Source organism: Aspergillus caelatus (assembly GCF_009193585.1).
Source record: "Aspergillus caelatus strain CBS 763.97 unplaced genomic scaffold BDV27scaffold_263, whole genome shotgun sequence".
In the NCBI taxonomy this organism is placed as follows: domain Eukaryota; kingdom Fungi; phylum Ascomycota; class Eurotiomycetes; order Eurotiales; family Aspergillaceae; genus Aspergillus; species Aspergillus caelatus.
The window spans coordinates 1-16,607 of NW_022475526.1; the positions used below are offsets into that span (position 1 = coordinate 1).

A 16,607-nucleotide genomic window follows, 5' to 3' on the forward strand; every position below is an offset into this window, starting at 1 on the left:
GCAGCTAGCTATTACAGAGAGTCTAGCTATTCAGGAGGGTTTAGAGCGCTTCCAACGCGAGAATGAGGTTGATAAAGCTCAGGATACTATCGCTGTAGATCCTACACTTTCTACAGTTAGATCACGTGTACGAGCTCCCCCACGGTGTTCTAATTGTCATACTCAGGGGCATACTAGAGTTAGATATCCTAATCCACTTAGTAATTAGTCATTATGCAGAAATGCAAATATTTGGTTGATATAGGCTCTACAATCTCATCTAGAGGTAGAATCGAAGCGGAGGTGGCCCGCTCGTTGGTGTGGCCCGCTCACCGGTGAAATACGTTATGTATAATTCATGGTTTGTCATTGGTGGTTTGTTAGGGCTTACTTTAGTTTCGGGCCCGAGATACTTCACTACCCGAGATAGACCCCGATGTATGTCCCGAGATGGCTGATTTGGCATCTTTTGCTGGACACGTTTAGGCGTCAATGAACACTATAAAGCGAGTGATTACATATATATACTATTCTTTAAGCTCTACTACATATATTCTACACATTCCGTGCTATGTGATCTCAGCTACTTGAACGCACATTCAACTAGACATACAACCGTCTCAAGATGACTACAACGAACGACAGCCGGCAAATTGATCATGAAAAGTCCCCTTCTCCAGTTAATCTTGGTTCTAATATGCAGGAAGACCAAATGAGTGAAAACAAGGGTCATCCGCAGCAGGACCTCCATGAATATCCTCCATTGCCAAGGGTGATCATGATCACGATCGCGTTATACCTGGCGATCTTCCTAGTAGCACTGGTATGCTCATTAGTGTCCCTCCGCCTTTCGTATTACCAGCAACACTAACAATCAAAGGATCGAACAATCATTGCAACAGCCATTCCGCGTATCACCGATACCTTCCACTCCCTCAACGACATCGGTTGGTACGGCAGTGCCTACTTGCTCACATGCTGCTCATTCCAGCTGGTCTTCGGCCGGATCTATACATTCTACTCTCCTAAATGGGTCTTTTTGGGTGCCATCCTTCTCTTCGAAGTTGGCTCGGTAATTTGCGGCGCCGCACCGTCCTCAACTGCCTTCATCGTGGGACGAGCCATCGCTGGCATAGGTGCCTCCGGACTCATGTCAGGCAGCGTCGTCATTATCGTCTACATCGCACCACTACACAAACGACCCATGTATACCGGGCTCATCGGCGCCGTGTTTGGAATAGCGTCCGTCATTGCACCCCTGATGGGCGGCGCCTTCACGGAGAACGTCTCATGGCGATGGTGTTTCTACATCAACCTGCCCATCGGGGCCGTCACAATAGCCATCATCGCAATAATCCTGAAGCTTCCAGACCCCACACAGAACAACCTCCCAACACGCGAACGTCTAGCAAAGCTAGACCCCCTCGGCACAGCAGTATTCCTACCCGGAATGATCTGTCTCCTCCTCGCGCTCCAATGGGGTGGCACCACCTACGCCTGGCGCAACAGCCGAGTAATAGCTCTCCTCATCATCGCAGGAATCCTCCTCCTATGTTTCATTGGCATTCAAACATGGAAACAAGATAACGGAACAGTCCCACCCCGGATCATCCTCCAACGCAGCATCCTCTCCGGCTTCTGGTACATGTTCATGCTCAACGGCGCAATGATGGTAATATTATACTACCTCCCCATCTGGTTCCAAGTAATCAAGGATGCCAGCGCCGTAAAATCAGGAATAATGACACTCCCCATGATCATCGGACTAGTGGTGGGCAGCATCGTCGCCGGCGCAGGAGTGACCCGATCCGGGTACTATAACCCGTTCATGATCATCGCTTCTATCCTAATGGCAGCTGGGTCCGGTCTAATGACCACCTTTACCACGACTACCGGCCACAGTAAGTGGATTGGCTACCAGGTCTGCTTTGGGTTAGGGTTAGGGTTGGGAATGCAGCAGCCCGCTGCCGCGGCGCAGACGGTTCTTTCCCCGGAAGATGTCTCGACTGGTATCTCGTTGATTTTCTTCGCGCAGTACTTCGGTGGTGCGTTGTGGATTTCAGTTGCGAATAACGTCTTTGCGAATTGTCTCGCGCGGAATGTGGCTGCAATTGCGGGTGTGGATACAGGGGATGTTGTAAGGGTGGGTGCTACGGCTCTGCGGCAGGTTGTTGGTGAAGAGCAGCTGGCTTTGATACTGCCGGGTTACAATTCGGCTGTGGTTAATGCGTTCTATGTTGGGGTTGCCTGTGCGTGTGCTACGGGGATTGGGGCGTTGACTATGGAATGGAAGAGTATGAAGGCACAGAATGGTAGTGGCGGACGGGGGAAGGATGCGGATGTGGAGAAGAACGTCAAGAAAGACGCGGCTCAATAGTAGATTGAATTTTTGAGTCGGTGTCTGATATAAACGTAGCGTGGTATAGTCTTCTTGACACAATATGAAAATAAGCTTGTTCCCGGTACATGAATTGTAGGTAGTCCACTATATCCATTTGACCAGTCAAATGGCTTGCCCATTATGTTAACTGTAATCAATATATTATGGCTATCCATGTTGTCATGGACTTGTGAAAAAACTTTTCTTTACGAGAAAGGGTTAGCTGGGGGGAATTTTCCCCAGCTAACCCTTTCTCGTGCCTAATATGCAGCTACTAAGTGGCTCCAAAAGAGCGGTGATCGGCTCTCGGCCAATAGGGAATTTGATCAGATTCTATAATCAATCTATTTCTAGGGATTTAATAGCAGAGTTGCCTGGGCACGGTAGTATATACTACAGGAATAGAAAAGGGAGGGGACAAAATAGAGTGACGAAAGCAGAAGACTGGCTAAAATAAGAGAAGTACCTGTACAGGGTGTTTTAGTCATATATTGAAACCTTTCATTGTATAGGATATCTCCTATGTATGTACAGGCTTGAGGATTAGATTTAGGCATTTCGAACCATGACTTTGCCTTATCCGCCTGCATAGCTAGATGTGTAATAGCCATGCTCCAACAGGCTAATAGAGGTTTTATTGATGGATTGGATACTTCAACAAGACAAATAACTTCACGTCTACTAACAACCAATAATCTACAGCCCTATATACCAAGAAGCACCACAAACAGTAAATTCCGAAATGCGAACTAAGGACACATCAAAACTAAACTTTTCTTAAGAATAAGTAAGAAAAAAATGGATAGTAAACGGGGAGCATAAAAGAAGAAAGTAAAAGTCCTCAATGCACAGTCTTCAAATGCGAAATAAGATTATCCTTACGATTATGGTGGCTTCCGCAAAACGGACACTCATGCGAACCAGGGGCAACGTGCAAGGACTCAATATGGCGCTTCAGCTCTGCTTTGCGGGCGAATGTGCCCTTGTATTTGCAGCCCTTTCGGTCGCAGCGCCATTTTTTTTTTTTTTGGCATGGTTGGGTTGTTGGTTCTGCAGAGGATGTTGTTAGACCAGAGATATTGGATTGGATATGGCGCAAGATAGGGACTATCAAGCTTACTTGGATTTAGTTGTTTTGGCCTGGGTATTGGCTTTCCGGTCAATTGTTCTAGTATCGTTGTTGGCCGGTGGCTGAGGTGGATGCTGGATTTTAGGGATCGGGATGTGAGGGTGCTCTTGGGAATGGCCCTGAGATGAATTGTACGTGGCCGGGGTTAATTGAGTGTTAATGTTATTGCCATGGACTGGGATATGTGTCGATATATTGTCATCTAACAGCCAGGGCAAGAAGGCTGGTGAAAGATCAGGGATGGTTGGATCTGCGTCTACCATGCCGGATGCTGACTGGGAAGGGTATGGAGTAGCAGTCATCAGTGCATAGAAATGATATGGGCCCAAATAATCCTGCTCCTGATTTGGAAATGACGGTTCAACCTGTTGGTCCTCCGTGAACGAAAACTCCGAAGCACCCCATACAGAACCTCCCATGGTCTCTTCCATAGTAAGCCACTAACGAGAAAAGGGAAAGGAAAAAGAAAACGAGAAAGAGGAAGAGGGGGAGAGAGCAATGCAACTGAAGATAGTCTGATTGAGGATTTATGAAGATGACAAGGCTATGAGGGATGTAACTTGTTGAAAGGAAGATTTGTCCTTCTATGGCACATCGTATTTATAGATAGATGTGGGCAACAAATTTGTAGGCTGTCCTGGGCTACAATTCTACATACAGAATCCTATGCACGAATCTTAGACGTTTAGCAGCCAATAGGCAGTTGTAGATAATCCAAGGACTGTACTTAGGCCATTCCTAGCAAATCATCAATGTCAACCGCCCTCCTTGGTGGCCCTTGAAGCATAATGGAAATGGGGTAAGTGGGACCGGTCCAAGATGGATCGGCAAATGATCAGCAGGACATATACCTAAACAAGCTAAACTAAATTGTGTAAGACTAAAAAACAACAGCAGCGCGCTGCTGTTGTGAGTACGGTAGACTGACAGTCCAGCAAGTCCCGAGTTTGTAACGAACAGAAGAATCCCAAGTTCATGACAAAAAGCAGGAGTCTTGGTGTACTTTACCTAGAGCAACAGGTGCCGCTCTTTCTTTTTCTTTTTTTTTTTTTTTTTTCTCCCTCTTCTTTTCTTTTTACTCCTTCTTTACAATCTGGTCTCCTAGCCCTATTTACTGTGTACAACAAAGACAGATACGCCACCTACTACTCCCCAACTCCTACCGGTATACTACCCAATTACTACTGATTACAACCGATTCCTGCCAATTCCCTCTACTACTGCTAGGAGGAAATAGCGACTAAACTTTGAGCAACCCCTTGCGGTCCTTACACGGATACCGTGTGCTATATAAGACAGAGAGCACATAATCTATTTAGATTCCAGCAAAGCCGGCATCATATAAATACAGCACAATTAGAATTAAGACAAGTAACTACTCTACCCATCCCCATAATCTAACCCAGCTCATGATACATATCTATCGTGAAAATCATTAGTCGTACACATCGCCTTGCGCTAATCTCTAATCTTCTTATCCGCTCAATAGCCAATGTAACTGCATCTAGGGAAACAATGAACGAAGGGGGTATAAGAATACGGTGAATTAGTTCCCATTCCCTAATATCAATGCGCGAGCTTGTTGGGGTTCGGTGCCGAGGACGCTGATGAGGTATTCAATGCTGTAAGATTCTCAGTTAGCATATCTGGGCTTGGGTGGAGAGGTGTATGGTAGTAGAGTAGGACGTACCTTGCTTCCGAGGCAAGTCGGCGCTTTTCCTTCTGGAACTCCTGTTCGCAGGATTCCCAGACTGCGGCGCGTTCGTTGGGCTGGACGGTCTTGACCCGGAGTTTGAACGATGCGCTGACTGGACGGTGATCAGAGGCTCTGGCTTCGTGTCGTCGGTATTCAAGTTGTTTCACCCGGCCGATTCCCCGATACAGAACGCGGTCACACCATGCGGGAGAGCGTTTCTTGTCGCTAGTGTCGTAGTCATCGGTGCCCACGTCATACTTGTATGTCGGTGCAAATGTGATCGGGGCCTCGATGAAAGACCGCAGACGGAAACCTGGGTTCTTGCGTCTCGATGCCAGCAACTGGTCTCGTTCGAGCAACTTTGTGAATTTGTTGTTGCGAATGTCCTCGATAATGACGTTGCGTGGCATGGAGTCAATGCGATAGTTGAGGTCTCCGTTCAAGATACAGATCTCGTGATCCATGATCATTGATCCGTCGCCGCCACTGACAAAACGATCCGCGCGGGTCGTGAGACTATCTTCAGGCGGCAGGGATTCCGACTCCAGGATAGCGGCGATATCGTTATTGCGATGTGTTGTGTGTGACTGCCCAGCTGCCAAATGACAGTTCACAAAGCACAGGGAACTGTCGTCCAGAATGAAGCGGAGGATAAGTGCGCCCTACAGGCTCCAGTCAGTCTTGAGTGCAGACAACAATGTCATATTGCACGCGTACCTTGTTTCCATGCAATCCACCCATTCCACGCTTAACCTCTGCAGCGCTTAGATCCTTGATCCGCTGTCGCTCTTTATGTTTCACAAAGATACACGTGAACAGACCAATCATGTTGGCGCTATGCAAAAGGACATACGACTCTTCAAGGGGCATGCACTCGTTAATAACCCGTGTTAGATGCTCCATCCATACACGGTACTGTCGGCTGATATGCTCTTTCTCGCTGTTCTCCTTCTTCTTACTTCCCATAAGCAGGCTCTCTGCGACAGGTTAGTCAACTGGACCGACGACTCGGGTGCAAGGTACGCACTGGCTGTGATTTTCTTATTCTCGAGATCCACCAGTTCCTGGAAGCCAAAGACTAGAATCTCCGGGGGATCCTCAGGATGAATAGCATCTTGGATAAAACTCGATGTGCGCGCGCTGCCGGGAGTGGAGGCACCGGCATTCCACGTCAAAACTGACGCGCGAATCTCTCGGAAGGTGCAGTACTCCACGTCTTTGGCCTGCATCCGAGATTCTGTCCGATCGTTAGTTGCGCTGTATGCAGTGACGATCCATGCAACTTACCCATCCAATCATCCTCCAGCATGCCGTCCCACAGGCGAATGCAGTTATCTGTTCCTAACGAAGTCACTTGAAGCCGGTTCATCGTCCACACGCTGCTGGTGTCGAGGAGGAATGCAGACACCGGACTGTCATGAGCCCGCCAATCCTTCCGCACCATCCACGGATTGGTTGATGTATCGTACACATAGATCATGCCCGTCTTGTACCCAGCCCAAAGATAGTCCCCGACAATACCTAAGCAGTTGATCTTGTATACACTCACGTTTACAACCCCGAGACACGTATAATCATGGGTCGAGTATATGGTCACCTTTCCATCAGCGTGGCCCAGATACACACGGCCGCCGTCTTTAGTAGTATAAGCACCAGATGTAACCTCTCCCGAATGCTGCGATCCCAGCGGCCGCTTGAGCACTTTAAAGGACACGTCATCGCGTGCATTGGGTCGATAGATTTGTACCTCTCTACCCGTTGCCAACCACAGCGTATCACCTACTACAACCGAAAATGTATGCCCACGCGCAACCCGGTCATAAGGATTATGGTAGCTATACTGGAGATTAGGAGTTCCAGACTCGTCTGGCGGCCAGACGAGCAAGCGCCCCTCATCATCTAAAGTCCACATCTCTTTTTTATGCCGATGGATCTTGATCACTTCCCTGCGCGAGGGATAGGATCGTGACGCCACAACCGATTGAGTCGCAATATCAACCTCGTGAAGATCGCCAGCGCTGGTACCAAGCCACAGACGCTGTCCCTCGTCCTCCAGACCCTTCCCCGGTTTGAAAGCTAGCGACAGACATTTGACGGTTTCGCCATGACTGAGCGTCATGATCTGTTCGCCCGTCGTGAGGTCCCAAACTCGGGTCAGATAGCCAGTGGTACATACATACTTCCCACACACATCCATGAGTCGCGTGTCATAGCGCGTCGGGATCTCCTGAGGGCCTTTCTTCAGAAGTGGCGGTCGCCGGTTGGCAAAAGACGCATCCGGGTAGTCTGTCCGTGGGGCGGGGGCCTCATCGAGAGGCTGCTCATCCTCGCTCGGGGCCGGAACTGGACGCACCGGTTGCCTCTCCACAACCGGCCGATCGACAACAGGGCGCTCTGGGATGGCAGGGGGAGGTCCGGGCTTAGTCTCTCGGGAAAATGACGGCTGTCGCTGGAGCTGTCGTGGCGTATGGACCTCACCTGTAAGGTGCGGGCGCAATTCCGGTCGAGGAGGACACTCGGGCTGGACCGGACTCCGTAATCGATCAAGCTGTGCTCCTGGCGACCGAGCACCTCGACGTGCTATCGACGGCTGCCGCGGGGGCAAGCCAGGGGGCTCCCTGGGGCTGTCGAATGTCTGGAAACGATGAGCGGTATGTGGTATAGCCGACATGGTTTCCTGCTGAGGGGTTTGCCGTGATGGTATTTGTACCATCAAGGGCTTCGTGTCTCGTGTAGGCCTCGGGGATGGCCGCCGAGGAGGTTGTGGCCGTTCCGGCAAGCCAAGTGCACTCGGGTGAGGTCTCCTTTCGTCGAAAGATCTCCGAGCCGGCGGGGGTACAGGTCGAGATGGGGAAGGCGGCGGCTGCGGCTTTGTGGCGGATGGTATTTTCGGCGGTGATTTGTCGGGACTGCCAGGAGGCGTATTGAAGGGAGATGCCCCATCCTCAACATGGGGACGTTCCTGACGAGGGGCCAGGCCATTTCCATCATGGAATGACAAGCCAACAGGTTTGGCGGGGATTTTAGGCTTCTCCGCTCGGTTAGCGGGTGGAGGCAACGAAGCACTCTTCAACCGTCGCTCCGGCGGACTGTCACGAGTCGATAACGCGGAGTCGGCATGGCCTGGAGACAGATGGGCGATTCTGTGTTCGGTCGGCACCGACGATGGATAGGTGGGAGTGGTCGGGCGAGTAAGGGAGTTTGTCTGCGCAATCGGCCTGGGCGGTAATGATTCCCGCGGAGCATTCGGTGGTGTGCGAGACGCCCGGATATCCTCATTGTGGTCTGGATGCGTCCCAAAGCCCCGTGGAGGGGATCGGGGTGAATCAACTGTGAGGGTGGGCGCCAGTTGCGGCGAGGAATGTAGGTTCATCGACATGGGTCTGCTTTGCCGTCTGCCTGGCGATCGTCCCGGGGACACCCCACGTTGACGCGGAGCGCCATTTGTATACTCGGTTCCTTGGCTATTCTGAAAGCCTGTAGACGGGACCCAAGGAGACCGCGGACGAGACAAGTCCAGAGAGGCGCGGGCCGAACGAAAGTCATCAACGGGCTCAGGAGATTTCAGGTACGAGGTCGGGTCGCGGGGGCCGCTTGGAGAGGCAGACGGGGCTCGGCGATGGGATAGGTTTTCGAAATGAGACAGAAGAGAAGACACTGGTCTCTGTAGAGGTGAATTGCGTGAGCAGGAAATCCCTCATTAGCATTGGTTGGGGGGGGGGGGGTTTGTAAATGCGCTAGACGTACAAGGGGAGCACTATCGGTGCCGTCCCTCGATCTACCATTTCCCTCCATGGCCACCACTATAGATCTGGCACGATGACGGGTTGGAAAGACAGATCATAGGCTTGAATGGAACGGTGTATACGATGCAGGTAAGAACTTAGTGACCGTAGAGTCAAGATGGATCACCCCGAGGTTGACAACGTTGCGGTTAACAGACCCGAGGGGTCGAGACTGTGGCGGAGTTGCGGGCAGTTCGTTAGGCGGAAACGAATCGGCTGCTATAAATACAGACGGAGCGGAGAGGGAGGGGGAAGTTCAGCGGAATGGATCTTCCGGGCGGGAAGGAAAGAATGGGTTCCAAAGCGAAAGAGGGAGGGATATAAAGAGAGAGTAGGAGAGAGTTTGGAAGTGAAAGAGAAAGAGCTGAAAGAACGGTTGAGGAGTGACGACGATCTCGCGATAGAAAGGGGAAAAAAAGTGAACTTAAAGGAGAAGGCAAAATGACGAGTACAGCAGACCAGTCTTTTGTGTAGAGAGAAAATGAGAAACAACACCTAATAACATCATGAATAATTATGATAATAATACCTAATAAATTCAATCTGCCGATCCCAAAAATAAAAAAAATTTAAAATTAAAATTAAAATTAAAAACAAAACGAATATGCAAAGCATTACCTGCCTCCCTAACGTTGTATAACTATGTCATTATTGTTGGAGTTCCCACTTGTTCCAATCCATGGTAAAGACCGTCAGTCATGCCTTTATTTTTAGTTTCCGCCCTGCCAAATAATTTTAATTTAATCCCTCCCCAATAATTGTGATTTAATTGCTCCCGTTAAAGGATCGCGATATAGACGACCCTCTCTTCCTTCGATTTTCCTCACTTAAACCACTTGAGCCTCCACCACCCACGTAGACCCTCATCCCCTGACTCAAATCCCTCTTCTTCATCATGTGGTACGTCGACGATCCTGTCTCCCTCGTCAAGCCACCATAAAAAAGAAAGAGAGAGAAAGAGAAAAGCAAAAAAAAAAAAAAAAAAAATTTATATAATGCAAATCCATCAACCGGTCAACTGACACCTTCCCTCCCGCGCAGTAAACACATCCTCAATGCCCAAGTGGCCATTCGTTCGGCATGCTGTGAGTCTATTACAAATTCACCACAGCCATCGTCCTACTCATACGGAATCCAGGTCGGAAGTGGTTTGATTGCGCCGAATGTCATCATGAACAAGAATCCCACCCCCTCATGAAGAACACCGAAATGGTACCACACCATTCTTGTCCCCTCTCAAGCCGATAGACATTCTAAGGGAGATTTGGTACAGGTTTTCGCCTGTAAAAAGTGCAAGAAGTGTTTCCGGAAGGACTCGACAGAATTTGAAGAGAGGTGGGTCACCCCTTCGCGGTGCAAGCATACAATATATGGCTAAGGGGAAATTTTTGATAGTGACGAGTACTGCCCGCACTGCGATAACCACTTTGTGCTAGAGGCCGTCACACCTAAGCCTGCGTTGCAGGTAGAGGGTGAGGATGCTCGTATCGACAACAGGTACTTCCCCTTTTCAATTTTCCAGGATTGGGTACTGATATGCGGGAAAGAATGCTCAAGGATGACCGAGTACGGGGCCACCAGGAGCGGTCGATCTTCAACGTCAGGGATGCCGAGGATCGTCTGGGATAAGTGGAGGCGACCGACTGTGGATTACGACGATTACGATATTATGCTTCCTACTTCCTGCCGACAGTCAGGCTACAAATCTTCAGACAACAATATTCCTAGAGAGAAGACCCAGTGGGGTCTGTGTATAAACGACGGGGAAAGAGTTATTTATTGTCGTAAAGTCGCTTCGGCAAGATCTCCGATATTATAAAGGGAAAAACGTGTAGGACGTCAACAAGAGGCATGTAGCTCTAAATTCACTAAACCAGCCTACTCCTAGGCGTCGCTGGACTCTCCACCACCTCTTGTTAGGATGGCCGCCGTCGTGGTGCTGGTCCGGGCCGTCTTCTTCTTCGCAGCCTCCTCTTGCTTCTCGGTTTCTATACTCTTAACGTAGGCCTCGATCTGATCTTCAGGCAGCATCTCAAGCGTCTGCCCGGGCGACATGATAGCCACCTCGATGTTCTTGGCGCCGGTCTGCACGACCTCCAACAACGACTTGATGGTAAGCTGAATCGTCTGCTCACGGTCCATATCTTCCTGGTGATTGCGCTCGAGGAATTCCCGAACGGTCTTGCTAGAACGGCCGATAGCGTTGGCTTTCCTATATCACCGCACACCCATTAGCCATTCTTCTTGCATTCCAGAACCAACCACCAATGCCACCTACCAAGCAGAATAGATACCCGAAGGTTCAGTCTGATATAATCTGGGCACCTCATCATTCGGATCGAATCCCACAACCAGGGTACTAATACCGAAGGGCCGAACACCTCCGCTTTGCGTGTACCGCTGCTGCACACCGGCGATATATTTGGTGATGTATTCGATGGTGACGGGGTCTTCAACGGTCAAGCGGTGGGACTGGGCCTCTAGTCTAGCCTTATCGATGAGGATACGAGCATCGGCGTTCAATCCAGCGAAAGCGAGGACGGCATGATTGTCCAGCACGGCGATCTTCGATGGTGTGATGCGGGTATCTTGGAGCTTCAAGGCGGAGCGCTTCTCGCAGCCCAGCACGACAACATCTTTACCTTTTACTCCGACGGCGCAGGTTCCTAGATGAAAAGAACGGTGGTGGTCAGAAAGGAGGATGTGGCCGACCTGGTTGGCGGTGACGTACCTCTCTTAACAGCTTCCATGGCATACTCCACCTGGAAGACGTGCCCATCAGGGCTGGAAACGAGTCAAAGAGCTGTACAGAATGCTGCAAAAATCGGTTTTCATACCTGAATACTGCAGGTTGGTTAGATTCAGTTGATCACCCCCACTGAAAAGCACATGGAACTAAGGTCCTAAGCTATCTTACCTGAAAGAGCTCGGTCATATCCGGACATTATGGGCGACAGGAAAACTGTGAAAACCGAAGAAAAAGCAGAGAAGCAAAACCAAATGGTATGAGGACGAGATATTTATTGACAAGGGCAATTCGTGGGGTTCAGGTCGTAGAATGCTGGGATGGGGAGCCGTCCTGAGCGATGACAGATGGAGGTGGACGCGAGTCCCGCGGTTGCCTCCAGACCTCCAGAGCTCCCCCTCTAGCGCCCTAGGCGCGCGGTTACCCACTTCCGGTTGACCACCCACATCAAAGTCTCTATACTTGACTGACACACTTGGGATATAGTAGCTTGTACCAGTTTCATGGATCTGACAATATTGTTTTCTTTTCCATACAGCACATTGTCTGCAATTTCTAATAATCACTATTCCCTAACAAAAACGTGGTTAACGTGTTACCCATTATGAGAAGAAATATATATACTAACTAGTAACTACAGAAAAATATGTATTTCCGCAGAATAGAAGCCAATGATAGTAATATAAGTAATTGTGTCATTTGACGGAGAGCTGCCTAAAGTTCTTTTGATACTTTCACTCGAGATCAAGGCTGGATCATACATGATGTGACATTATAGTAGAAAATAAGGTAGACAGCAGATAATAACCAATGCGTCCTGGTCTACCCCAACGCCACGCTCTCGCTCACAATGCCCCATCAATCCCTATACAAAATGGCAGACAATGTACTGTCTCTAAGTCTGTACTGCGTAGATCCAGAATGATGACTCATCGACTTTTTCTTGCAGTGAAAAAAGAAAAACAGCAAAAAAGAACATAGATACCGATAGAAGACAGATGGTAAAGGCAAGTAAGAAATGATCAAAAAACACAAAAATGAATTATGGACATTCAGAACAACCCTGTTGCACTCACAGTTCCCAACCCGTTGCCTCGCATATCTGAAATCCGCCGTCGGCTGAAATTTTCATGGCTTCAAAAGGAATATCCCCAACACCCCCAACAGAGTCCGTTCCAGTGTATCCCATCCGTGATCAATACCGTGATTCTCCAATGATTCCTGTTGCCGAAGAGCGCAGAGATGAACTGGGAAAAAATAAAATAAAATAAAAACAAGACAAGCAGGAAAAAAAAAAAAAAATAAGATGACCAAATATCTAGAATGCAATGCCATAATAGAGCCTCCACGTCTGGTCGCACTGCGATCGAAACAAGCGATGCCTTTCATCAGATGCACAACGACGAAAGCGAAGAAAAGTGCGAAGCTCATGCCGATCGAAGGAAAATAAGAACGAGAAGCCCCAGTGACTCGCGAATGGATGTACGAAACCACCCGGGCCCATCTGCCAGGATGGTCTTCTATACCCTTAAACATCGCTTCAAAGACGCAATAGTAAAACATACCGAAAAGGGTCAACGTAAAGGCTGTGAGAGATGAGACAAAATAAGAAAAGATAAAGGATCCAACCCGATGAAACGACGACACGCTACCGGCCTGCTCCTCCCAACCGAATGCACCAGAACTGCTGAATTCCCTATACAAACGCGCATCAACGAGATTCAACCGTCACATATACCGACAATCTAGATGACCATATTCACAAACATAAAATGGGGTTTCCGTCACAGAAGAATGGAAATAGTACAACCACCCCGCCTTAAAGATTCACCGCGGTGACTTTAAGCAGGAGACTTGCTAGCACCAGTACCGTTGCGGCGGGAGTGACCGTCGTCACCGACCGACAGGCCGCCCAAGCCGGTGGACAGGAAGGCAAAGGGATCGTTGGACCCATCCGCCCCATAAAAAGCGCCGTTCGAAGCGCTGGTGGAGGTGGCGTGGTCAGCTCCGGTGAAAGCGGCCTGTGTAGCTGGGTTGGCGAAAGAAGCGGCGGTGTGAGAGGTATTGCTAGAACCGTAGCCGGCGTTCATCTGACCCATAGGGGGGTATCCTCCAGGGCCACTGCCCAGCGCCGAGGGGAGAGCGTAGTTGTTCGGGGGCGCTCCAAACTGCTGGGTGAATCCACCAAAGCCACCTGCGGTGGAGGTAAAGGGGGCGGGTGCCGGGGTGCTCGCCATGGAGTTAGGGCCCATCCCAAAGCCCGAAGGAGGGTCCATGGGCGATGGGAAAGCGGAGTCCGCAACCACGGCGGCTCCCGAGCGGGGTGCACCACAACGCAGACAGTTGATGTTCTTAGCGAAGTTATGGTAGCCACAACCCTCCGAACCGCACTTCCAGTCACCCGCACGGAAGGGAACCACACCACCGTTGCCGCCCATGCCACGAGAATGGCCCATACCGTGACCGTGACCGTGACCCATGTGAGGTGGCATCATGGAGGGCGGGCCGTAGCCGAAACCCCCATAACCCATCGGATCCGGAGCAGCGGCCATGGCAGGGAACGAGCAACGGAAACAAGCGGTACGGCGCTGGAAGTTGGAGAATCCACAGGAGGGGCAGGTCCAGTCGCCGGGACGAGGGCGGTTCTTCGAGGGAGGGAATGGGGTGAGAATCTCTGCGGCACGATCGAGCACACGGCTAGAGGAAGGTGAGACCTCAATGGCCTTCTCATTCAGTGCACGACCGTTCATGCAGAGACTTTCTGCAGCCTGCGGAGCGGGTTAGTCGCCATAACAGGACTCCTGTAGGGGGTGCGTGAAGTTATTCCATACCTCTTCGTGAGACGAGAAGACCGCAAAGCCAGTGCCGGTAGGCTTGTGCTGATCCGGAGTCCGGAGGGTCCAGAAGGCGATCGGACGGCCGCCGAACTGTGTAAACCAGCTTTCGAGCTCAGACTGGGTGGTATCGTGGGGAAGACCGCTCAAATGCAGCACCTTGCTCCGTTCGGCCAGGAAGGCACGAACGTCTGCTCTCGCATCCATGGGGCGGGTCAAGATCTCGGGGTGCTCGTGAGGGGGCTGAGACTTGCGAATCAAGCCGCGGAGGACGCGAGCCAGCGTAATGGCTTCCTCCATGGCCCGTCGTGGTGATGCGGGGGCCAGCGCCTGCAGGTGGAAGGGGAGGTTGTGTTTGATGGGGGCGGAGGTTTGAACGGGTTCAACTTCGAGGGCGGCACAGATGTTGGAGAGGGAACTGGGACCGAAGGGTAGAGACTCGGGGTGATGAGTCTGCCATCTCTGATACTCGGTTCGCAGATCGAAGGTCCGGGAATGCTGGAGATATGCGGGAAGAACGACGGCCTTGTCTCGGGCTTCACGAGGGAGCTGTACACGAAGGTCCCACGAATCCAACGTCACGAAAGCAAACTCCAAGTTTTTGTTGATAAGGTGTTCCTTGGCGAATTCGTCGAAACGGGCGATGGCATCGCGGAAAGTACCTGCCGAGCGGACGTGCTCCCATGTCAGAGTTGTCAGGCTCGCTTTCGGAGACCGTCAGCCATTGAACCAGCAGACCGATACATCCGGGGTGTAGGGAAAAGGTTGTGGCAGGGAGGGAATGGCTAGGCATTGGGCGGGATGACGATTGGTTAGGTGTGTGTGTGTGTGCACTTACTGCAAAGCGGCGTGATGGGGGTGTTGACGGGCTTGACGAGCACACTTTCACGGTGCAACTAAACGAATCAAACCACATGTTAGCCAGCTGTCACGGAGGGGATCAATTTCCGAGGTGGTGGTCCAAGCCCAGAGACGGGAGGGGAGAGGAAATGAAACGCATCAGGAGGGGAAAGGCTGAATTGGATTCAAAAAGGGATTATTAAACTCCAACACCAACGAACGTACCTCCTCGCAGGTTTTGGCATCCAACAAAATCCACCCCAATTCGATCACCTCTGCCGAATCTTTGGTGACGTAGACGCCATGTTCATCGCAGGTGGTTGCGACATGGATGACAATATAGCGATCCAGCTTAGGGGTGGGAGCTGAAACGGATGCCATCGCTGAAGATTGATTGATTGATTACAGTTGGTTGAGTATCACGGGGGGGGGGGCTTGCTCTTCTCGCGCCAAAAGGGAAAAGGGTCAACCGGGACGGAAAAACAGTGTCTCGAAGAAGCGGAGACACGGGGTTTCACGACCGAATCAAGACCGTCGTGAATTGGAAAAGAATCACGGGGGGGAGGGAAGGTGAAAGGGAGAGGGAGGAGAAGGAGGAGGGAGAGAGGGAGGGAAGAAAGAAGAGTCAGGAAGAATTGTTGCCCAGTCCAAGATGGGAATCCGCAAGAGAGGAGTGAGTGTGAGTGAGTGATGGTGGAGCGTCCAGATTAAAAAGAAAAGTTTCGGGGGTTTGAGGGGAAATTCGAAAGAAAAAAAAAATTGAACAAGAAAGAGAAATGAAAAAAAAAAAAAAAAAATTCAATCACGGGGTTGATTTCAAAAGGACTATCAATAAATCTATAAATCTAGACGATATTTTATATGATAATCTCTACATATATTTTAATCTGCTAGAATTGATTTTCTACATGCGATGAGGGAAGTGAAGTGCTGTTCTGTCTCTCACATCTTTTCTTTTTCCTCTTGGGTTGATTTGAATTTACTACTGATTTACAAGAAAGTTAATCGCTAGTGTCCATTGGTTTGTATTTTGAGTCCACGGCGTACCGGGAGAACCTCACGTTTAACCCCGAGCCATCAACCCTCCCGCCTGAGCACCGTGGCTATGAAGCTGCGCTTCTATTCTCGGAATTCAATTCTCATATCTCGATATTTATATCCTTATAGTGGTAGTGGTTCTCATATAGACAGTGATCTATGCGTTGTGCCATAATCATT

General features: G+C 50.1%; 5 protein-coding genes across 5 annotated transcripts; 2 read left to right on the forward strand and 3 right to left on the reverse strand.

Annotated features, from left to right (window-relative positions):
• Positions 1 to 604: 604 nt before the first annotated feature.
• BDV27DRAFT_149574 (MDR family MFS transporter) lies at positions 605 to 2,449 on the forward strand (the record flags this gene model as incomplete). The annotated part of the gene is made up of 3 exons (XM_032071080.1): positions 605 to 802; positions 860 to 2,291; positions 2,406 to 2,449. The coding sequence occupies 3 exons, from the start codon at positions 605 to 607 to the stop codon at positions 2,447 to 2,449; spliced, it is 1,674 nt and encodes a 557-aa protein (XP_031922513.1).
• A 2,330-nt stretch (positions 2,450 to 4,779) lies between these two features.
• BDV27DRAFT_136106 (putative inositol polyphosphate phosphatase) lies at positions 4,780 to 9,462 on the reverse strand. The gene is made up of 6 exons (XM_032068684.1): positions 8,932 to 9,462; positions 6,472 to 8,848; positions 6,212 to 6,421; positions 5,902 to 6,161; positions 5,179 to 5,846; positions 4,780 to 5,110 (listed from the first exon to the last, which is right to left on the reverse strand). Exons 1-6 carry the CDS (start codon positions 8,977 to 8,979, stop codon positions 5,035 to 5,037), a joined length of 3,639 nt encoding a protein of 1,212 aa, XP_031922514.1. The 5' UTR covers positions 8,980 to 9,462; the 3' UTR covers positions 4,780 to 5,034.
• Positions 9,463 to 9,704: 242 nt separating this feature from the next.
• Positions 9,705 to 10,726, forward strand: BDV27DRAFT_54275 (CHY zinc finger protein). Its single transcript, XM_032076895.1, has 6 exons — positions 9,705 to 9,869; positions 10,011 to 10,054; positions 10,108 to 10,181; positions 10,243 to 10,304; positions 10,365 to 10,466; positions 10,517 to 10,726. Exons 1-6 carry the CDS (start codon positions 9,865 to 9,867, stop codon positions 10,596 to 10,598), a joined length of 369 nt encoding a protein of 122 aa, XP_031922515.1. The 5' UTR covers positions 9,705 to 9,864; the 3' UTR covers positions 10,599 to 10,726.
• A 94-nt stretch (positions 10,727 to 10,820) lies between these two features.
• Positions 10,821 to 11,968, reverse strand: pre6 (proteasome core particle subunit alpha 4). The gene is made up of 3 exons (XM_032076896.1): positions 11,701 to 11,968; positions 11,248 to 11,635; positions 10,821 to 11,181 (listed from the first exon to the last, which is right to left on the reverse strand). Exons 1-3 carry the CDS (start codon positions 11,717 to 11,719, stop codon positions 10,854 to 10,856), a joined length of 735 nt encoding a protein of 244 aa, XP_031922516.1. The 5' UTR covers positions 11,720 to 11,968; the 3' UTR covers positions 10,821 to 10,853.
• A 1,449-nt stretch (positions 11,969 to 13,417) lies between these two features.
• On the reverse strand, positions 13,418 to 15,892 carry BDV27DRAFT_54331 (putative RNA binding protein (Arp)). The gene is made up of 4 exons (XM_032076897.1): positions 15,615 to 15,892; positions 15,388 to 15,445; positions 14,547 to 15,253; positions 13,418 to 14,483 (listed from the first exon to the last, which is right to left on the reverse strand). Exons 1-4 carry the CDS (start codon positions 15,768 to 15,770, stop codon positions 13,557 to 13,559), a joined length of 1,848 nt encoding a protein of 615 aa, XP_031922517.1. The 5' UTR covers positions 15,771 to 15,892; the 3' UTR covers positions 13,418 to 13,556.
• Between the last annotated feature and the right edge of the window lie 715 nt (positions 15,893 to 16,607).